Source organism: Pezoporus wallicus, unplaced genomic scaffold (assembly GCF_028554395.1).
Source record: "Pezoporus wallicus isolate ANWC-B61680 ecotype Strahan unplaced genomic scaffold, APGP_CSIRO_Pwel_v1 contig_1181, whole genome shotgun sequence".
NCBI lineage: Eukaryota > Metazoa > Chordata > Aves > Psittaciformes > Psittacidae > Pezoporus > Pezoporus wallicus.
This window is the reverse complement of record NW_026641428.1, coordinates 1,736,080-1,746,829: the sequence shown is the minus strand read 5'-3', so window position 1 is coordinate 1,746,829 and position 10,750 is coordinate 1,736,080. Positions and strand designations below refer to the sequence as shown.

The 10,750-nt window shown below is 41.5% G+C and overlaps 1 protein-coding gene across 4 annotated transcripts in view; it reads left to right on the top strand.

The window, feature by feature from the left end:
* Positions 1–8,288: 8,288 nt before the first annotated feature.
* KCNH7 (potassium voltage-gated channel subfamily H member 7) overlaps positions 8,289–10,750 on the top strand; it is a 240,337-nt gene continuing 237,875 nt past the window's right edge. For all 4 annotated transcript variants that reach the window (XM_057423744.1, XM_057423743.1, XM_057423742.1 and 1 more), the window contains exon 1: positions 8,289–8,993. In XM_057423744.1, coding sequence (XP_057279727.1) covers positions 8,918–8,993 — 76 coding nt within the window. In that variant the 5' untranslated portion in view covers positions 8,289–8,917. The remainder of the gene's footprint in view (positions 8,994–10,750) is intronic.

Genomic DNA, 10,750 nt, shown 5'->3' with positions numbered 1-10,750 from the left:
CTTGCATCTGAAATTATTATTCATCCTGTCAAACAACGTGCACAGGATGGTAGACAAGTGCTAGAAAAACTAGACAGGGTGATTGACAGGTTATATCTTACTTGCATTGCAATGAAATAGACAAAGTGGCAGAGATAGGAAATTCAGGAGAGATTATTTAAATAAATTTCATCCAAGGCAGCAAAAGACCTCTTTACAAAACAACATATGTCATTTGAGTGTCTCTTTCTGTCATCATAGATTATGAGCAAAACTCCTATTTACCAAGTACCTGAAGTTCATATTGCCTTCAGTAGGGTTACTGAATACACTCCTTAGCACTGATGAAAAATCTATCCATGCATTTGAAGCTGCATCAATATAATTCTAAGGATGCTAGCTTCAGACAGGCACCTGGGTTTGAAAATGTGGCCTATATTGCATGGATTTTATCTGCAGAAACAGCAGATCAGACTCATACACTACCTTTGTGGCAGAAAATGCTTTTTCAGGATATGGGTATCTCTTCAAATGAATTGTACAAACACCAGTTTTTATGATATAATTATCCATGATCTCATGCTATGATATTATGAAAGAAAAGTAGGAATATTGAAAGAGAAATACATGACCTGGATATTTGCAGATTATTGTTGACAGCAATGTGAACAGCAGCACTGATAATTACAGTGCCAAGAATAATTATTCTATACAATTCTGGACTCTCCAAAATTAAAGAAAAACATTATTGAGAATATTATCAGAGAATAATACTGAAAAATTTAATGTGGAAAAATACAGTTGTAGGGAAAAAATATACATGCCAGGTGGAGAAAGCTTCGCCTACAGAACTGAGTGTTAGAATGTGCTAATAATAAAATTGTTAATGACTAAGTGAGCACAGTGTAGAAACTGCAGTTACCTTATTTAGATGAAGTGGTTGTGTAAAGTATGTTAACAGAATGCAGAAAGAGCAAAGAAGGTATAGAACACCAAAAATGAAAAAGGGTACTCTGCTTGCTGGGGCTTTCTGATTAACACAGAAACACAATGTACTACTATCAAAGGTATATTTAGGACTAGAAAAGAAATATCACCTTCATCAAGCCAGTATGGAGCCATTGGCACTAAAGGTTCATACTATTTTGGTGGGTTTTCTTCTTCTGAGTTAAAAAAGGAATTTATTCGCTCTGCTGTGCTCTGGGACACCATATCCAAATTTATCAAGGTTACTGCTCTCTGATTGAGGTCTACGAGGTCTTTGGGGATATATAACAACCATTCTTAGGAATAGCAGAAACATCGTTCACAGGAAACACTTAAGATGGACTCAATACCTGAAGTTGTATTTAGAGTCAGTGGAAGTTATTCCCACCCCCAAACCATTCGAATTTATGTTTAATTTTGGCTACTAACATTTCCAAAAGTTAAAATTTCTGGCCAGTTTCATTCTCTTCTCTCGTACCCTTTGACCCCAGATTATGAAACAGTCTCTTTGCCTCTCTTCTTCACATTAGGGAGTTAATTTCTGGTCCATTTATACTTCCATTTACCTGTGCTCTCTCTCCCTCTTTCTCTGAGGCTGAAAAACACAAATAATTATAATCAGTAAGTAAGAGTCAAGAGGGAAGACAGAAAGCTGACATCAATGGGATATGTAGCACAAAGGGTTCAAGGTAGAAGGGAATGAAACTTATCCAAGCTGTAACAGATCAGCCCAAGTAAAGGAAGCAAAACGAGCCTATATTTATCTGTTAAAATATAAAACAGTGCTAAGATAAATTTGTACTCCCTGGAGACTGGTGCCCAAAACAAACCACTTTAGATGCTTCAAAACTGTATTTTGTTGATCTTAAAGTAAACCTGTGGTAGAAAGAAATTTGTATATGATTACTGATTGGAAGGACATCCAATCTGATATTGTCCAAAGGAGAAAAAAGGTTTCACTGCCTCTTGGTCTCTTCTCAGGAAAAATGTCTAACATCAACCAAGCTCCTTCAGAGCAGCTGCTGTCCATTTGCCCCTACAGCTGTTCAGCAATGTCTCACTGTCAGTTGCTGCAGGGCAGAGGAAAGGAAAAGAGGAGCTCTGGCTACCTAGTGCTTGCTAAGCAGCATATGGGAATGCTATCAGAGCAGAAATTCGGCTCCTATGGCCTGATATGAGGAAAAAGGCTGAGGAATAGAAATAAATCCCTCCTTGTGACCTCTCTGAAGTTAACCCCACCAGTAGAAAGGTGCCATGTCTACAGAGCTGGTTGGGAGCAGTGATTCCCTTTTGTGAAAGATTTTGATGTGGCACATTGTTATTTATTACCGCTTGGAAAGGAAACTGTTTGAAATTCTCTGTGAAAGGAAATTATGCCAACAAAGAATGTGCTGGAGCTACACACCCTGAAGGTCCTAGTTCAGGCTAGCTCACCTCATGGCTGTCTCAGAGGATACACAGTCTGGGACCCTGCTTCAATTGAATTAGGTGGAACTTCAGCAAAACCAGAAATCTTGCAACCTCAGGAAGCTCCACACCACTGCTCTATCTTTCATTGGCATTAGGATGAGAGGCAGAAATTACCATAAACCTGATTCAAATACAGGATATACTTCATCATTATTGATAAATACACATGCAGAATGTGAAGGCATAGAAGAAGAAATCCTAACTACACAGGTCACTGAAAGGAGAAGCTAGGAAAATGAATAACTTCACCTGTCACTTAATGTTTGAATACACTGCGGAGAAGGCGGTGGGACCTCGGGTACAAAGAGAATGTTTTAGAAATACATGGATCTAGTTAAATTAATAACTTACAGACAATAGTTTACTCTTCATACCTTAGCAATGAATTTACTCCTCCCAGCTCACTCCATATTTGCTAAGCATATACTTCTGAAGAGACCAAATTTAAGATTACAGAGAATGCATGTATTTATCTTTAATTACATTTCCTGTCATACAGAATTACTCAGAAGTATATGAAGCAGGGTACTGCTTTTGTATAATATTAAAATTCCTCTGAACATAGCATGAGGAAAAGAATAAATTAATAGAAGTATGCTTCATGCCCTGCCAAATTATGATCAACATTCCTTCTGTGATGACGGCTGCCAGAATGAGAGACATAGCATTATAATCTAACTAGAAAAGCTTTAAGAGGCACAGCACATGCTGGGGTCACTTCTGTCACTCTTAATTGGCCAGAGGGGTCAGCACACAGTAGTCTGAGACACCCATTACTGGCCAAGAACCCAGAGAAACAAGATGTGCATCTAAATAATGTAAATCCCCAAAGCAAGAGCCCAAACTGACACTGTGGCTTAATATGAGGGAATGAAACCCTGTGGTGAGACAGAGAGATATTGAAAGAGTTTCTCAGAGGAAGAAGTGGAAGCCTCATTGCTTGAATTATTTAAATCCTAAATGAATAATACAAATACAAATATCCTGAAGGGCACAATTGCCTGGCAGGTCATTGAGTAGATGGATATATTGATGCTTTTTGTAATTCTGTTTTCATGACCTGTACATACTACTTCCAAAATGATCCTAAGCCATGCAGTTTTGAATCCCCAGGCATTCTAACATAGCAAGCAATAATAACAATGTATTCTGTAGGATAACAAACTTAACATTCTATAAATCCTTCCAGAAAAAGTTAACTTGCCTGCTGTCTTACACTTTTGCCATGTGATGTTACCTTGATCAGCCCAGGATATTTAGCTCACAGAAGTTCTGTTATTATAGATTTTGCTTTCATAATTTATATACTTGTCATAGAATTACAGTCCCTCAGAGATAATTACAAGTAAAACATACATTGAATGAAATCCAAAATAAGTCAAATATATTTTTGTGCTACTGAGGGATTAAACTAGCTGTAAAACTAACTAGAAATTTGTAATAGCTTTTTAGAACTTAATTTGGTACAGACACTCCTTTTGTCTTTTTCTGATACTAAAATCTTTATATTCTTTCTCTTGAGATATCTGCAGTCCTGAATATTAGTAAGACACAATGAAGTTGTAAATCTTCAGGCCAAATGCCATCATCACCTCTGTGCAAGTTCATTCATGTCAGTGGTCTTGCCACAAAAGAAATAGAAGCCTTTTTTTTTTTTTTAAAGAGCAAAACTAAACCACAAAATAACTATAATCAGACCTAATTCAAGGTGAATTTTATAACAACAGTAACGAAGCATTCCCATGTTACTATGTAGGCAGCTGTGTAAAGTGTGTGCCTATAGGATTAGAAAAAACTTATTGGTCCTGGAGCATCAGTGCAGTGCAGGCAAAGATAAGTTACTGCTGGAAGAAGCCAGCTCTGGCAACAGCAACTGCCACCACGGACACCCTATGACTGTCTCAGTAGCATCAGCTGAGATTTGCTGTTTGCCTGTTCATGATGTTCAAACAGCTGATTTCTATCTTCTCCACAGAGGTAACTTGGCAGTCTGTCGTCCCAGGCAACTGCATACTTTGCCTGTGCCTAAAGCCCAGACAGTCATAATCTAATTGATGATCATCATTATTGTGAAGGATTAAAACAAAATCTAGAGCTATAACTTGAAATTTTGGAAAGATATTAAACACATAAAAGGGAAGGAAGCAACAGTGATAAAAACTAAAAGGCGATGATCAGAGACAGATCTTTCAAGGAACCACAAACAAAGACCATCTTAACACAAAATGGATTCAAAATAAAGTTTCAGTATTTCATTTGACATCTCTGAAGACACCCCCAGTCTTACTTAAAATTGGAAGGATGAATAAATGACAGGGCACACTGGAGACACATGGTAAAAGCAACACAGATGTCCCATGCTAGGTGGAACAATGGGGATGAGGGGAGAAGAAAAAACCCAAGAACTATCAAGACTTAGGAGTACATTGATTCAGCATATTCAATAAAGCATTTATTCAAGCAGAAATATACTAGTAAACTTCTGTCTGCAGGAAGGCAAACAATAGAATCATGACAATAATGAAATGGAACACATAGGACTTTGAAAAGTAACAACATATGGTTAAAGATTATTTAAGCCGGAAGAGGAAAGCCATTTTTCTTTGGGAGAGTCTCCTAGAGCATTACTGAGTAAAAGGCACAGTCAAGTATTACAAGAATGCTGGACTAAAACTGGCTGTCTCCTTTATTTATTTATTTTCCACGAAAAATATAATGGGAAATATGATTAGAACTGTTTCTCCAGTTTTCTTTTCCTAACAAGTTTAACTGTTAAATGCTAAGATGAGGAAACAGGTCAAAAACTCATCTTCAGGCACACATTCCTCTAAATTTTCTCAGGGAACTTGAGAAGGAAATGGTCAGAATGTCTGCAAAAACCTTGAAACCACTATTGCAAAATTGAGTGCTATCCTTGAGGCCAGGCAATGCCACACACAATCTTGCTGTGGGAAAGCAATGTTCAGTGGGGAGCTATGACTGCGCTGTGATGAGAGGGTGGTACCATGAGGGAAAATGCCACAAGGGACAGAGAACACAGGATCACCCCTGCTGGATGGATTTTTAGCTTCGGAGACACCCTCCCTTGGTATTTAGGCTTCTCGCCAAGCTGGCAACTGTACAACTTCATAGATAAAACGTGTATCTCCATGGCATTTTCATTTCTTTCATCACACTAAAGAGGCACACATGATGAATTCCAACTTTCTCACTTGCATGCATATTTTCCCAATCGAATGCAAATTCTTTCACATTATGCCATTTAACACCATCTCTGAGTTAGATGGTAAATTGTCCAGTTTAAATATATTTTCCTCTCGCACTTCTTTCACTGTTGGCTTGCTACAGAAAATTATAAAGCATTATACACAATAGTATTAAGCACTCCAGGAGCAACAGATCATCTACAAGACTGCAGCGGTGTAAATCACAGAGATGAAAGATTTTCTGATGCCACCTATCGCTCATGTAGTTATTACATCCCATCATTCTTGTGAATTTGTCTCCTGCTAAAAACCACATCTCAGATCTTGTCTTTCAGTAGCAGTTATCTTGTTTTCACTGGGGTTTTCTTGATCCAGAAACCTAAACCAGCCAAGATGGGGAAAAAAAAAAAAAGGAAAGAAAAAAAGTGTACTCTATTTAATGTACATTCACATAGTCAACATTGAACTTCAAACTACCATGAGAATGCAAAACAGAAAAAGTCCTCTGGAGCCACAGAGTTCTGGTCCTTGCTATTTCAGTTTTCAGGCAAGCACAGTGTGCCTATCAAACTTGACAGAATGGAGCTTCAGTGAGATTTGAATACTTAGAATACTTTTTATCTTTCTTTTAATTATTTTTTTCCAGCCAGGCACCTAAAGCACTGGACTCTGGACTCTACTGGCAGATAGTTGATCTGGTTTGCTGCTAACTGTTGAACACCAAAAAAAAAAACACTGGTTGCTCAGCACAGGTCACAGTTTTATTGGGATTATTTTCTGTTGCTGTTATAGAAACATCAAAGTGCCATTTTTAATGTAAAAATGAGAATGAAGTCACTGCTGGCCATTATGACTTTGCTAGATGCTAGGTGTTATATGAAGTGTTAAAATAAATATACTCATCTCACTCTGTGTACACTAATTCTACTGCTGTCTTTGGGAACTGAAATATATTTTCAGGGCAATATATGTTCTTGGTCAAGACAAAGAGCAGAAAGAGAAAAATTCAACCTGCAGCCCCATGCACTGTCCAAACTACATGAAAAGTATGTAAAAATATTGTGGTTTAGTGTTGATTAGAGTCACAAAAATGTTATACTTCTGCAAATTTTATGATTACAAAGAATATATGGCTGTTATTCCTTTGATCCATACCTCTGAGAACAGAGATTGAAACATTTGCTTCTCTAAATAAGCCACACTCCCTAAGACTGATTATGTACCTGATTATGTTACACATCACTTACTGTAGCTGAGGCTTTCTAATTAGTATACAGTCAATTGCTATGCAACGCTCTAAATACAATTTAAACATATATAGATGATATTTTCAGACATCTTTTACAGTTGTGTAAATCTGGAATTATTCCACTGAGATTAAATTAAATGTAGCCCAGAAATGTATCCGCATACTCAACAGACTCTGTCCCCCCTCTAATAAATAGAGGACGACACGCGGTAGCAGTGAAACAAAAGCCACACCTGAGAAAAGCCCGGGGGAATAAGGAAACACCTGTTTGTGTTGCGGAAGAACAGGTGGGAGGCGGTGGTTTGCCAGCTCAATATCCTGCACTGGCGGTTACAAAGAACGGTGAGCAGGTGCCTCTCTTTTTTTCCCTGTGAGTTTACTAAGAAGCCTCCGCTGCTTTGCGCTACCCTGGAGATGCCTTTCCAGCACCGCATGGCTGCCCCCAGCTCCCTCCACGTATCACCTCACTGTGGTCCCCTGTGTTACCACAAGGCACTGTGGTAGCCCTCCCATGCTGAACGCGCATCGTTCTGCCTGCTAGATAGCGCAGGAAGCCTTAATTACAGCCTGAAAATAATACTTGCTTCCCCTGGGAGCTTCCCTAGTTATTCCTGTGGGATGGCAGAAGCTGAAGAAGCGAAACGGGGGACGACGCAGGCTCTCCCCGCAACCGACCCCGGGAAGAGGCGCCTCCGCGCGCCCCGGCGGGGCGGCTTCAGCACCACGGCCAGCTCCGAGCGGGCGGTGAGCCCCGGCCCAGCCCCGCGGCGCCGACCCCGACCCCAGCCCCGGCGGGGAGGAGCTCGGCCCCGGGACGCAGCCCCAGCGGCGGGGCGGTCACAGCGCCCGCTCGGTCCCCGCCCTGGGCTGGGCGAGGGCTGCTGCAGGAGCTCTCCCCCTCCGCACCCGCGGGAGCCCGGCGAGCCGTCCGCACCGCCCTGTCGGCCCCTGAGAGGAGGCTCGCACCTGCTCGGCACGCGGGGAGCGGCGCTTGCCGCCGGGGAAAACCCTCTTCCTCGGCAGGAGGGGTGCGTGGAGCGAGGGGAAGTCCTCGTCTGGGTCACGCTGCCGGAGGAGGGGGCGATCCCTTCCATCGGGGCGGGGAAAGAAGCCGAGGGCTCCGGTGGTCCCTTCCCCCCCCCAGCCGTTGCTCAAAATCGACCCCCACTCGCGCCTCCCCCCCCCCCCCCCCCCCCCCCGACGGGGCGTGTACAACGCTCTCTCTTGTCCCACATCCCTCCCTCCTTCGGCCCTGGCAGCGCCTGGGGCTTTCCGGCGGGCCACTCTCAGGGGCCACGAAGGCGCTGGTAGTCCCGGGACGACGACGGAGAAGCTGGAGCAGCCGAAGGTGGCGGGGCCCCCCGGCCACTAGCACCCTTGGTCCCCGCTGCCCCCCCTGCAACCGCAGCCGTGGGGGATGTGGCATGTCGCGGTGCTGCCGGCGTGTAGCTCATTCCTGATGCCGCTGTTTGTCGCTGAGTTTTGAAGAGATTTATTGGCTGGCTCTTGCTAAGCCATGCTTGAGTAATCCGAGCTGCTGAGCGCCGTGGTGGAGCCCGGAGGGGGGGGACGTCACTCCCTCTGGCAGCGGAGCAACATTAGTCTTCCAGCCCTCTAACCATCGCTACAGCGTCGGAAACTGCCGGGTCACGGCCATTTGCTTTGGAAAATTGGCGATGTTTGGTGCTAGAGATCGATTACTCTTGTAATCCAACCCCCCACCTCCTCCTGCTTACCCCACCCCTACCCGCCCCAGACAATAGCGTCCGACTCCTCCAGGAAAAAATAGAAAAGAAAGCAAGGAAGGAAAAGAAAAAGAAAGAAAGAAAAAAAGAAACTGGGGGATGGATCTGACTCCGATAGGAAAAGCGTGTATCTAGAAGTGGTGCTAATGGGAAGAGATTTCCGAGCTTCAGAGGACGATGATTTGTCACAAAGGGTAGCCGGCTCGGTGCTCTGGGCTGGAGCCGTGTAGGAGATCCTTGGAGAAGTCATTGTGCACAGAAAACCGAAGACCTGTACAAACATGCCTGTTCGCAGAGGTCATGTGGCACCACAAAATACATTTTTGGGTACAATCATACGAAAATTTGAAGGGCAAAGTAAGTTCTCTCTTTCTATTTTGCTACAGTAGTTTGATTCTGCTTGTGACTAAATGGACAGCAGCTCCCGACTATTTTAAGTTTGTAGCTTGGAAAGAAAACCCCAGAGGTAAAGAGGGGATCTCTGGCAGTTGTAACATTGGGCTTGATCTAAAATACAGATTACCGACTTGAATTATTGGGCTTTTCCTTTTTTTTTTAACCTCCCCCCACTCCCCCCAGTAATTCAAGGATCTTGACTGTATCCATATTGTATAGCTATAGAAGTTATATTTCTTTGCCTTCTTCTGAACCAGTGAGACGGCTATAAAAGTAGAGTGCTGCCTGTGCAATGTCTATAAAAAAAAGCTAGATTTATTATCGTTATGATTGTTACCAATTATAATTGTCTTTTCAAAATAAAGCATAACAGACTTTGATTTAGAGGAAACAGATAATATGCAGAGGAATTATTAAAGAGAAAATACTCTCTTACCTTGTTGTCATGACTGCATTTTAGTATTTTAATATAGCTGTCAAATATTTCCACTTTGTTTATGGAATCATAGAATATCTATCAGACCAGTGCAAATGCATCCTCAGAGCCTGTGAGATCTTTTCCAATGCAGCAGTTTGCTCCCTGTCAAGAAGGCTGAAGCTGAAGTGTTTTTCCTGGCCAGAACTCTAGTTCACTGTTACCAATAAGAAGGAACACTTGATGCTTAACATGAATTTCATTTAGAAACAGTAGTTTTGATATATGTACATTTATTTAAATATTTAGCATAATTTTAGTATCAGTCTGGTGCAAACCGTTGCAGCTAATTCCAGTCTATATACTTCTTTATACTGATTTAATATTTATATTACTTGGAAAAAAAGAAAAAGAGCATGCTTGTAGTTCCAGTTTCTCTAAATGCTGTCAGTGTTGCTACTCAAAGTTTTCTTGCAGTGAAGTGTGTATATTTTGAAGTGAATAAAGCACTATCTATTAAATAGGCAAGTGATAGTGAAAGTTCAGCATGATGAAAAGACAGTAGAAAAAGTGTGAGTGAAATCTCTTTTTCCCTCCAAGTATTTCATTGTATTCAAAGACAGAATATCTTTAAAATATTGAAAACTCGTACTGCTAACTCGGCATCACATAAAAACACTTCTATGAAGCAAGGGACCTCCTAATGTCATTAAGTAAGCAGAAATTCATGCTATTAACAATAAATGTACCAAAGCTGCACATTTATAATTACAATGAGAGCAGCGTGTTATAGTGGTAAACAGAAAGAAATGAAATAATGGTTGAAAACTTTTCAACCTTTCTGTCAGGTGAGGGTTTGGGAAAGGGTGATGTACAGAGGCACAGAACTTGAGCAGACTGTACAAAATGTTTCCAACATCACAATCTTTGGTTTTCATGCACTCGTCATGCTCCTTTTTTTTAACTAAGGAATATTTTCTTTTATAAATGTAACTTCTAAAGCAATCACAGAGGAAAAAAATACTATGATCTTTCTAGATAGTTTTGTTAAAATACTGACTACAAAGTTGCTGCCATTCACCTCAGTGAAAATCCCTGTGTAGTAGATTGAGCTTGTTGGATTTTATCTGAGGAAGCCCTTCACCTGAATAAAGCCCCCTTCCTGAGGCCCCATGTCCCCTCCAGAAGAAGCTACTAACTTTTCAAGGACTTTCCTGGAGTTATGGCTGGCAGGATGGCACTCATCATCACCTGGGTTTCAGTGAAGCTAAAGAAGACAAAATTTTGTCCTTTTTAGACAAAA